This window comes from Aedes albopictus, chromosome 2 (genome assembly GCF_035046485.1).
Source record: "Aedes albopictus strain Foshan chromosome 2, AalbF5, whole genome shotgun sequence".
NCBI lineage: Eukaryota > Metazoa > Arthropoda > Insecta > Diptera > Culicidae > Aedes > Aedes albopictus.
This window is the reverse complement of record NC_085137.1, coordinates 480,372,222-480,384,789: the sequence shown is the minus strand read 5'-3', so window position 1 is coordinate 480,384,789 and position 12,568 is coordinate 480,372,222. Positions and strand designations below refer to the sequence as shown.

The 12,568-nt window shown below is 40.2% G+C and overlaps 1 protein-coding gene across 3 annotated transcripts in view; it reads right to left on the bottom strand.

Annotated features, from left to right (window-relative positions):
- Positions 1 to 12,568, bottom strand: part of LOC109413973 (uncharacterized) — a 122,809-nt gene that overhangs the window by 11,504 nt on the left and 98,737 nt on the right. For all 3 annotated transcript variants that reach the window (XM_019687706.3, XM_062854109.1, XM_062854110.1), the window contains exons 3-4: positions 9,098 to 9,251; positions 8,870 to 8,991 (exon numbers count right to left, since the gene is read on the bottom strand). In XM_019687706.3, the coding sequence (XP_019543251.3) occupies positions 8,870 to 8,991; positions 9,098 to 9,251 (276 nt within the window). The remainder of the gene's footprint in view (positions 1 to 8,869; positions 8,992 to 9,097; positions 9,252 to 12,568) is intronic.

Sequence of the window (12,568 nt, the reverse complement as noted above, 5' to 3'; positions counted from 1 at the left end):
GGACCGAAGGAGATGGTGAATTGCGAGGAAAGAACGTGGGGTGAGGTGGGATTTGGGTTCAGGTTGGCTTTCTACTTCACATAATTGTTACCTTGTTCTGTGGCGGAGTTGGTTAACGCGCCCTGTCTAGCTTGGGGAGACGTGGGTTCAAATCCCACCAGAACTACGTGGATTTTTTCGCAATTTGTCAATTTTTCAACATGGCATCTCGGTGCTCTTTCAGAAACTTCCTTGTGACTTTTTCGGCGCTTTTGCAGAACTTCACCAGAGGGTCTTGATGACTGTTCTGATTTTCACCTCGTTGTAGGTGATTCAGAACCACATTGGCGTCTGCACATCTTGTACGGTCCTGTATGGATGCATCGTTTTCTGACTTGAGGATGCATTCAATATCTGCCAGCATATGATAGAAGAATACTGGGTCAGATTTGGTGTGCGGAAGAGAAAATTTGGGGCCCAGACTAAGAGCAACACCTCAGCTTCTCGTGGGATTGTCACTTGTGTACCGTTGCAAATCGCTCTTTCATTCAGGGTTGAAGCAGATTCCCTGCATGACTCACTTGTTTGTTCCATGATGCGGTTCAACTTTCGCTTGGTTCTGTTGTTTCTGGTCGTCGTGTTTTTCGCATTGTAGTTTTCCTGACTTCTGAAGAAACTCTCTATCACCTGTTCCGGGACCTCTGATTCTCGTATGCGTTGACCAGCGGATGTGATTTGCATTTTCAACATTTTATTTTTGTGATACGTGTGCTGTATCTCGATGTTTAAGATAGCTTTCATGAACTTCGTGACACTGCGTTGAACCTTGTTGGCGTATGGGCTGTTCTCTTCGAGAAGAGGGAAAGTAAAGCGGAAATTGTTTGAAAGCTGCGTCTGAAACACTCCTCGTTTCCGGCAGCGAACCAGGAAGGATTTTCGACTGGTTAATTTGCCTGGTTTTCTCGTGTTATTGGCAAATTTTTTGAACTTCGATCTCAAATCTGCACCATATTGTCTTTCGATGTTCGCATAGAAGTGGACGCTGAAGAAGGTTAAATAAATATAACCGAAACGTCGGATGTAGGAGCAAAACAGCCTTTTGCTACCCACTCAGACTGCCAGAGCCGAGAAATTCCTATAACATATTTTGGGAACTTAAGCAGTATTTTTTTTTGGAAATTTCTTTGGAAAATTTCTCAGAGATTTCCTTTAGGAATTAATTTATTTTTTGAGAAATTCGGTTGGTGATTGGCATTTAAGAATTTTTCTGGCATGGTCTTCGGAAAATCGTTCGGTAATTCCTCAAGCAATTATTTTGGGAATTCATTCTAAAACTTCTTCGGCATATAATTTGAGGATTCATTCGAAAATTTCTGGTTGAATATTTGCGGAAACGCTGATGGAAATTTCTCCGGCAACTCATTTGGAATATAATTCAGCAATTTATTTTGGAATAAGAATTGACCATTTTTTTTCAGGAGCTTCTTCAGGAATTCCTTTAGCGAATCTTATGGGGATTCCTTTGGCAACTTCTTTGGAAACTTCTAAGGTAATTGCCTTTGGGCATTTCTCTGTTTTCTTTGGATTTTCCTTTGAGATCTCTTTCGATAGCTCCTTTACAAATTGATCCGGAAATTTTATTTTCAAATTTTTTCGGACACTTCTTTGGGAATCGCATTTCCTTAATATTTTTTTTTGAGAAAGCCGAATCGAAAATTTCTGAATTTCCAAAGAAATTGTCTGAAAATTTCCAAAGGAATGGCCGAAGAAATTCACTAAGAAATGGTCGAAAATTCCCAAAGAATATACTGAAAAATTGTAAGATGAATTCATAAAATAGTTATCCCAATAATTTCCAAATTAATGGCCTAAGGATTTTTTAGAGGAATTGCCGAGAATGCTTGCTGTGAAATTACCGAAGAAGATTTGAAAGGAATTACTGAAAAATTACAAAAAAAAAAACAAATTGCTGAAGGAATTCTCAAAGAAAGTGTTGAACACTTAAGTAATTCAGTATGGGATCAATGAAATATCAAAAAAAAAATCTCAGAAAAATCCGAATAAATTTCTACAAAATTGTTGGCAAACTTTATGAAAACAATTTTGGCATCTTTAACCCACTAAATATAAATACAAAGAAATCATAAAGAATTACAATTGAAATTGCAATAAAATTTCCGAAAAAAACAATCGCAAAGGAACTTCAAAAGAAATTGCAGAACGAACTTCGGTGGAATTGCCGTTGAAATTTCTGTACGAATTTCCAAAGAAATTGCTGATCAAGTTTCAATAGAACTACAGCAAAAAACAAAAATGCCAAAGGAATCTTCAAGTAAATAGTAAAACTAACATCAAATGAATTACCACAGACATTCCCGTAAAAAATACGAAGGAGTTTCTAACCAATTTCTGAAAAAAAAAATGTAAATATAATAGCCGAATAATTTAAAAAAGCATTTAAAAAAAAATTACACAGCAACTATCAAGTAATTTGCACAGGAGAAATAACCGGTTTTAACTAAAAATACACATTGTCTGAATGTTTACGTGATTTCCTGAAGATGTTATTGATCATGCGAGAGATAGTTGGAAACTTCGGAAGTCAAAACTTCGGCAAAGTTCGGCGTCGGCATCCTAATTTGGGGTTCGCCGACGCATAAGAATTGCCTGTGTCGGCGACGCTTCAATTAGAATGCCGACGTTTTTACTTCGGCGAACTTTGGTTGGGGATAATTGATTTTACATATTGACTTCGGACTAAAATAAATTAATATGTTCATTACTTGGTACAATATAGACTTTAAATTAAGCATCTCCAGATGTTTCAGTGTAAACTATCTGCTCGTAACTTCGGTAAAATCCCAAGCAAACTGTGTTTTTAGGTATGTTCTTGATCAGATTTTTTCAGTTCTCAATTTTGACCAATTCTTAAAATGCATAACAGTGGGATGCTAAATGAGGCGTATTGTGCGATAAATTAACTTTAGTTTGTTGTATTTGAACATGGCTCTGCAATGTAACTTTTACTAGCTGGAAGAACATCACTTTGAAATTTGGAAAGCCCACATGTCACGCACTAAATGCTAAAAATCTACTGAGCGACTTTTAAGAAAATGGCTGATTCCAGAACACTATACCCAGAAAAGTCACAAAAAATCATGCTGGATCTACCGCAAAGTGAGACCTAATACCTCCAGCAAGACTAAGAATAGCTGTTCATTCACCAGCTCAGCAATATAGGCCCCAGTAACTAATATTGGGCGCAAAATAGAAAAATGGCATTCGGCGGAATAGGAAATCTGGCTCTGGCCATGGAGTTGTTCAGTACTAATATTGTTTAAAATTTATCACCAGGCCACTTCCAGAACCGAAATCTTGAAAAACTGATACACACATTTTATGAAGTGTCTCAGGGCGCCGACTATATTTTTCTCGGCGGCGGCGTAAGGGCCATTTTTGACCGGTGGCGGCGGCGTCATCGGCGTCACGCCGGTGGCAGCTTCCGGCGGCGGCGGCGGCGTGAATCGGCGTGACCAAAATGTGACCATAATGTCAACATTGGCAGAGCAAAAAAGTTGTCATTACGCTCTAGATTTCGTAGTTTGGTTTTTTTCGTGACCATTACGTTTAAATGAAGAGAGGAATCTCAGAATGAATTCCAGGAGAAACCTTAAAGAAACTCCTGAAGGAATCGATGAGAAAATTCTGGACTAATCTCTGCAGGAACTGATGTATGAAACTCTGAAGGAACTTCTGCAGGAATCTCTGGTGGTTCAAGAATATTTCTTAGAATCCTGCAGAAACTTCTGAAGAAACCCCTGATTAAAATGTTCGAGGATTTTCAGAAGGAAATCCAGGAAAAACTCCGAATGAATGGGGAGGATTCCCTAAATGAATTCAAGAAGGAATCCCAAGGGAATTAAAGCAGGGATCACCGAAATTGCGGGAATTTCTAAAGGAGTATAAGAAGGAATCCTCTATAGGATTTATAGGAAGAATCAACTGAAAATATCTAGGAGTAATCCCAAAGAAATTCAACCAGAATCCAAGAGAATGTCAAGAAGGAATCCTCAAAAGAGTTCCAGTGGGAATTTCCAAGAGAATACAGAAGGATTTCCAGCAGTAATCCCCGATAGAATATCAGGACGAATCCTCGAAGGAAGAAACCCCCGAAGGAATTGTAGAATTAACCTTTGAAGGAATTCTAGGAGGAATTCCCGAAGATATTCCTGGAGAATCTCCGAAAAAACTTGAAGAGGAATCACCGAAGGAATTCCAAAAGGAAATCCTGAAGGAGTTTCGGGAGAAATATCCGAAAGAATTCCAAGCGGAATCCCTCCTGGAGGAATTACCGAAGGAATTCTAGGAGAAATCAGCGAAGAAATTCATGAAAGAAATTTCGAAGGAATTGCAGGAGTAATCTTGGAAGAATTCTATGACGAATTTTAGAAAGAATTTCAAGAGGAATCTCCGTAGGAATTCCCAGAGGAATCTACGACGGAATATCAAGAGAAATTCTTGAAAGAATTTTAAGAAGGATCCATGAAGGATGTCTAGGAGTAATCCCCAAAGGAATTCCAGAAAGAAATTTCAAAGGGTTTTGAGAAGGAATACCCGAAAGATTTCTAGGAGGAATCATTAAAAATATCCAGGAGGAATCTTCGAAGGAATTACAAAAGGAACTCTGGTTGTATTTCAAGAGGAATCCCTGAAGGAATTTTTGGAAGAATCCCTGAAGAAATTTAAGGAGGCAGGAATTAAAAGAGGAAGCTCCGAAAGAATTCCAGCACAAATCTCAAAGGAATTCCAGCTGTAATCCAAAAATAAAAGAATCCCCAAAGGATTTGTAGTAGGAATCAACGAAAAATACCCAGAAGGAATCTTATTATTATTATTAATCTAAAGGAGATCCAGGATGAATTCCTTAGGGGATTCTAGGAAGAATTACCGAAGGTATTCCTAGAGGAATCACTGAAGGAATTCCAGAAAAGAACTTCGGAGGAATTCTGAAAGATATCCCCAGAAGAATTCCATGAGGCATCCCAGAAGGAATTCCAGGAGGAATCTCCGAAGATATTCGATGAGGAATCACCAAAAGAATTCCAAAGGAAACTCCAAAGGAAATCCAGGAATCCTGGAATCTCTGAAGGAATTCCAGGAGGACTTCCCGTAAAAATTTCAGGAGGAATCTCCGACGGAATTTCAGGAGGAATCCCTGAAGAAATTTCAGGAGGAATTCTTGAAGGAAGTCCAGAAGGAATACCGAGGGCATTCCAGCAGATATCCCTGAAAGAACTCTAGGAGTATCTTTGAAGGAATCCCAAAAGGAAACTCAGAAAGAAATCAAGGAGGAATCTCCGAAGGAATTCCAGGAGGAATCTCCGAAGAAATTCTAGGAGGAATCTTTGGAATAGTTCCAGGAAGAATCTCCAAAGGAATTCCTCGAGGAATCCCCGAAGTAATTCCAGGAGAAATCCTTCGAGTTATCCCAGAAGTAAGTTCGGAAGAAACACCCGACGTTATTCCAGGAGGATTTCCTGAAGGAATTCCATGAGAAATCCCCAAAGAAATTATAGGAGCAATCCCTGCAGGAATCCCAGGGGGAGCCCCTTAAGAAATTCTGGGGGAATCTTCGAAGGATTTCCATACAGAATTGAAAGATTTTCAAGAGGAAACTCCGAAGTCCTAAGGATGTCCAGGAGAAAGCCCCTGAGGAAGTCCAGGAGGACTCCCCGAAGGAATTCCAAGAAAAATCCACGACTGCATTCCAGGAGAAAGCCCCCAAGGAGGTCCAGGAATCTTCGATTAATTCTAGGAGAAATCCCCTGAGGAAGTCCAGGGGAAATCCCTGGGGAAAGTTCAGAAGGAATACCCGACAGAATTCCCGGAGGGTTTCCTGAAGGAATTCCAGAAGGAATTCAAGGGGGAATCTCCGAAAGAATTCCAGAAGGAATCCTCGTAAGAATTCCAGTAGGAATCCCCGAAGGATCTCCAGGTGAAATCCAGGAAGAATCCCCGGTGGAATTCTTATAGGGATCATACAAGAAATTCCTGGAGCAAACCGTGGAGGAATTCCAGGAGGAATCCACAACGGAATATCAGGAGGAATCACCGAAAGAATTTCAAGAGGAATCCTCAAAGGAATCCCTGAAAAAATTTCTGGAGAATTTTCCGAAGGAATTCTAGGAAAAATCTCTCCACATATTCCAAGAGAAATTCCAGGAGTAATATTCAAGAAGTCCTGGAGAACCCCTGAAGGAAGTCCAAGTGGAATTTTCGTAGAAATTACAGGATAAATTCCTGTTGGAATTCCAGGGTTAATTCCCGAAAGAATTCCGGTAGGAATCTCCGAAGGATTTCCAGGCAGAATTCACGTAGGAAATTCGTTAAAAAAAATCCTGGAAGAATTCCAGAAGGAAATCGTGAACAAATTCTTGTAGAAACTCCATGAAAGATCCTACAATATCCTGGAGATATGTCTGATTGTAATCTTAAGAAATTATTGAAGGAACTCCTACAGGATTCCCCTTGGGATTCCCTAAAAGAACTTATATAGGAATTTCTGCACGAGCTTCTGGAGAGACCTCTGATGTTACTCCTAGAGGGATCCATGACTCCTCCTGGAAAAATCTCAATCTCATTCTACAATCCGAAAGAACCCCAGGAGCGGTCCCTGGAAAAACTCATGACAGAATTCCTAAATAAACTTCTCGAGGAATCCCCTAAGGATCTCTCTCTCTCTCTCTTCTTGGCGTAACGTCCTCATTGGGACAAAGCCTGCTTCTCAGCTAGTGTTCTATGAGCTTTTTTGTAGAAATCCCTTAATCCTCCTGGAACTCCTGAAGAGATAGGAACTTCTGTTGGAATCTCTCAAGAAATTCGTAAGGAATTTCTGAAGGAACATCTGCAAGAATTCTTGAAACTCCTGGAAGAATCTCTGAAGGAACTCCTGGACTAATTTCTGTAAGAACTCCTGTAAGAATTTCTAAAGGAGTTTGATAATTAACCCTTACAGAAATTCCTAGACTAATTTTTAAAGATCTCCTGTAGAAGCTTTGGAAGAAACTTCTTACGGAATTGTTAATGGATCTCCAGGAGGCATTGATGAATAATCCTGAAATAATTTCTGAAAAAATCATGAGGTATCCCGAAATAATTCCTGCAGGAGCCCTTGATGAAACTCCCGGAGTAATCCCTTAAGGATTCCCTTGGGCGATCCCAACAGAACGTCAGGAGAAATCCCTTGTTGAAATTCTAGAAGAATTACTGAAGGATCTCTTGGAAAGATCCCTGAGGAAACTACTGAACTGGTTTCTAAAGAAACTCCTGTAGGAATGCCTGAAGGAACTTCAGAAGGAATCCCTGAAAAAAAATCTCAGACTAATCTCTGAAGGACTTTCTATGGGAATCCTTGAAAGATCTTCTGGATGAATCTCTCGTGTATCTTTAAGAGGCATCCCCGAATCCCCTTGAAAGAATTTCTGAAGGAACTCCTGGATTTTTTTTTCTGAAGGTCGAGATCTTCCTGAGGGGCCTTCTGAAAAAAAAATCAATCCTGGAGGCATCCCTGAAAAATTTTCTGGAAGAATTCCTGGTGGATCTCGTGGAAGCATCAATGAATATTTCTGAAATAATCTTTGAAGAAGCTTCCTGAGAGATGTGAGAGATAAATAATAAGGAAATCTAATGAAAATGAAAAAAAGTTCTAGGAGTTTTGTATTTGATTGGACACCCTGAAATTCCATTTTAATTTCTTCAAAAATTATAAAATAGAGTTTGTCTAAAACACTAGAAAGGAAAAAAATAGACAAAAGTTAAAATGACCAGATTTCATATTATTGGAACTTACAGTTTTTACAGTTTACCTTGGTCGGCGTCAGCGTGGGACGAAAAATGTCGGCAGCGGCGGCGTGGCGCGGCGCACAGGTCTACTCAGGAGGATTTTATTTAGAGGGCTCTAAACAAAAGAATCAACTAGGATAAAATTGGCACCATGGTGGTGCTTAGTTCACATAATATGTGTCTGTTGATTGTTCAGACCAATCCAAAACGATAAAACGTAAAACAGATGACGAAGGTATTCCGGTTATAGCTTAAGTTTTGTTCAAATGCGTCATGAATAAATAAATCGGCACCAACATTTCAAAAGGGCGTAACTGCATTTACAACCAATGCCTTCTCACAAAGCTGTGGAGCGTATCCCATCCCTCTCGAGCAATTCACTAGCACAAATAGAAAGATAAAATCCTCCTCTTTCGATTAATGGATGTGAATTGCGTGAGATGAATGAAATACGACCCACAGCTCTGTGAGAAGGCATTGGTTGCAAAAGCAGTTACGCCCTTTTGAAATGTTGGTGCCGAAATATTGGAATTACCGTATAAGGTTTTAAATTTTAGGTGACTGTCATGGACAAATTCTAGGGGGTGCCAAATTTAGCCAGGCACCCCTGGAACCCCTCCTAGCTACGCCAATGGCCCTCGACTTTTGTATCCTATTCAACTTCATATACGATCGTGTGTTGACTGGGAGACTTCAGTGGGCTGTGCACATAGTGCGAATGGCGGAAAACGAATACCGAAAAGAATATTCAGCAAAAACATAGGTAGAGGTTGACGATTTCGTGGACGACCCGTAACGCGCTGGTTGCGCATGTTTGAAGAATACCTGGGAATTCCAATCGTACGGAGAAACTGGAGGAACATCGCCAAAGGCAGGCGAAGATAGTACTCTACGCTCGGCGATGGGATAAAGTGAATTTGTAGCCAGTTGGGTAGATACAAATTACGAGTGAATTCCATCATCGTAGGTTGAGACCGATATCGCAAATTGAGGTTTCATTGTAGCATTTGAAAACATCTCCCACTTGGACGCCCTTTCTCCTAGATACCTGAATCGGTAGATCCTTCCCAACGTATACCGTTTTCGATTTCAATATCCGATAGCCCTTGTCGTCAGCAATGTAGTCCTTCTGGCGCAGATAACCGGATGCATCTATCCAGGCATCAGTTCCTAAATGGATGAAATGCGATCAAATCATATCAAAATTTGTACACCTACCTTCGGTCGACCCTCGATTACCGGACGACGGACGTCTCCGTAGTCCACAAATACATACCAATCACTGTGCCATCCTGTAGGCGCTTCTCTTTGCGAAACTGTCCATTGTCGGTTTGATATCTGAAGTACCGCTCGGGACCCTCGTCCGTCTGGATATGGTACTGGTTGCTCTCCGGTGTTCCCCAGGATGCGTTGATCCCGTCGAGGTATATCTGCGGGTTTGAGTGAAACAAGGAATCAAAATATTAGATGTTGATAAACCACATTTTAATTAACTGAATAACGGTCTGCGAAGGTGTTACCCAGAAATGAAGAAACCTTAAACTTTTCGATCGTTAAAACTGTTCTTGAGCAATTTGTGCGTAGGACTTATATCACACGATTCGACTCAACCGCCTTACGGTCAGAACGGAAAGAAATGATTTACGGCTGCCGTACGTGGTAGGTACGGAATAGTTTCGTTTTTTACCGCATTTGCGAAACATTGCCCATTTACGGTAGGTTGTTCCTCCTGCTGCCGGTCTGTGCTGAACTGGACTAGTTTTGGGCCAGCAGCAGCCGTCAGCTGCAGACAAGATGTTTGCACGCGCGAGGAAATACTTGACAGACGGGACGGACATCGTATAGTAGCAGAGCGAGTGGTCCAGTCAGCCAGCGGACACGGACGGGGAGGATCAGCTTGGATCGGGTGTACTTAGCCTACTCGCAATTCAAATGAAATAAGAGTGCACACTTGGTGAATGAGCAGATTTACGGCTGGTGACGCCGCGCCAGCCGTCGGTTAAATATGACTTGATTAAAAAAAAATGCCAGTTGTCCAGTTGTACGCTGCTGTGGGACTCAAATAAGATTCTAGATCGAATCGGGTGGGAGCTTCGGTATTCGCGATTAAGCAACAAATGTAATTTAGGCTAGATCCACTTTTATGGCATTTGATTTATCGAGGCTGACGTCGGTGTTACTCTTTGGAACAAATGAAACTGAGAGCATTCCGTAAACAAGCATGAAGTCGGTATTACTAATGTAAAAACTAGATTAAATTGACGAGTGGTGTTTGATAATGCCTTGTTCATGGTTATAACACTGAGGTGTATGGTTTGAGCACTATTGTCTGGCTCGGCTTGATCACTTATCTCAGAGTTTCAACACATAGTTTCATTGACAAAAGCAACTTACCTCTTTCAATACTTTTTATTTGTGTTATTCATGATAAGAATTTTACCAGAAGGCGGATGTATCTGGTACTATACTAATTCAGCGCGATAAAAGAAAACGTGAAAGGCCGAAAAAATGATTCACCGTAGTATGAGCAGAATGTCATGTCTGAGGAGTAAAACGGTACGGAACAAAATGATATGCGGACATCTTACGATCCTGTGATAGGCACGCGTAGAAAAACAGCGTTGTCTCCTGTAATGTATAATTGTTATGAACATAAATTGCTGACAGATTCAACCTTGGTACCGGCTTGGTGGAGAGAGCACTTTAGGACTTTGTTGAATGGAAATAACGATAGCGCATTAGATTAACCCGTTACCGGCCAAGGTGTACAATCAGAATCTTTAAATTAATTTGTTATCAGTAGTCATGCTCCAAATATATTTAATTGGAAACCTATGTAGGTCCTCAACATCTGATTATTTTCTCAAGTTCTATTCCAGCACGAGTTCTATACTATCATTTCACTCTGATCCATATAGATCAGGGGTTTCCAACCTTTTTGGGGTGGCGACCCCCTTTAATAATTGACAAAACCTTTGGTGCCCAATAAATTTTGGAAAAAATATGAATTAAATAAACGAAACCGTGTTAGTTGAATACAGTGGCGTAGCCAGAAATATAGCCGTGAAGCCGAAACTTTTTTCATCTGAAATCGTTTTATACAGAAAAATTGCTCCTCAAATTATGGCTGTTGAGGGTAGTGGTTAACCCTTACAAAAAGGAAAGGGTGTTAATCGAATGTCAAGTTTAATTCCTGTGTTCTCCAAACCACTCCCAGAGAAAAGAAAAATTCATAATTCTCCTGGAAACATATTCTGAAATCAAGCTTGCTATTTGGTGAAAACATTCGCGAAATGATGCGTTTCGCTTTCGACAACGAATACGTTTTCACCCTTCCTCGCTTTATCAAACTAACCTCCCGTACGAATAGCACACGAACAGACTTGACGCTGATCAGCATTGTTGGCTGCTCCTTTTCGCCGTTGAGCTGTTGCGTTCCAGCCAAGCTTGTATTTTCATCGCTTTCGATGCTTTTCGATCAGCTTATCGCGAAGCATCGCAGGCTGGAAACGTTATTGGTGTGGTTTCGGTACATGCGAATGTTGCTTCTTTGTGCGTGTCGAGCGTTCGTACCGTAGCTTCTTTAACCAACTTATTCGGTGTTGTTCGGTTGTTCGGGTGAGCATGTGGTGGCACTGACAGATGTGTGCAAAATCGTTTGTGAGTTGCATCATGCTCGTTTTGCCACCTCTTTGCCTCTGGTCATCGCTGAGCATTGTACAGTTCAATCGCAAGCGATAAAAATACAATTGATAAGTTGATTGAGCATTCGTGAGGTGAAAATTTGCATCATTGTCTGAAATCCACAAAGACAGTTTGACAAACTACAAGAGAATTCTTGATTTTTCCTGTTTTAGGATGGACCAAACATGGAGTATTCTTACGAATACAACTAAAATATTCTGAAATTAAATCCATTATAAACTTTTCAACGGGTTTTTAGATTTCCGAGTAAAGTTTTCAAAAATTGTTTGCATACATGTTTCAACTTAGAATTTCTGTATAATTATGTAGCTTTCAGAGATATTTTGAACAAGCATTTTTCCAATCCTGAAGAAAAAAATCCTAGAAGTATTAGGGAATGTAATCTTCATAAATAAATGAACATCTGGACATGCCTCTTGAAACTACTGAAAAAAAAAATCGCCGCTTTTGCAAAATTTTCGTCCCCTTTCGACCCGATTTTTGCCCACTCTGAGAACCATTGATTTGTAGCTATCTCTCATTTTCATGTATTACTGATTACCGTTATACAAAAAAAACGCAAGAACACAAAATTCAAAATTGGTATAATTTTCACAAAATAGAATAAAATTTAATATTTTTTCTGGTGACACCGAGGCCCCACGGGCCACCGGTTGGGAACCCGTGATATAGATACAAGAAGTCTCTTAACAAGTGAAAGAAATGATAACTACTCAAACAGAATAGAAACACACTGCCAGATTTAATTACGACTTACTACAGAAATGTCTGTGTATCTGAGAGAGTTTACTTCGCAAGGAGTTCCGGTAAAATTATCTGGAAGAATCCAGTATCAGGAAAATAAACAGGAAGAATCCCGGTAGACATCACATGAAGGAAGCCTTGGAGAAACGTCAAGGAATCCCGGGAGAAAACTCAAAATCAGTTCTAAAGGAATCCATAAAACGATCTTGGAGCAATTCCTTTGAAAATTTCAGAAGATCTCTGAAGAAAACTCCGGATGAATCCCAGCAGAAAACCCAGAAGAAAACCCTGGTGAAAT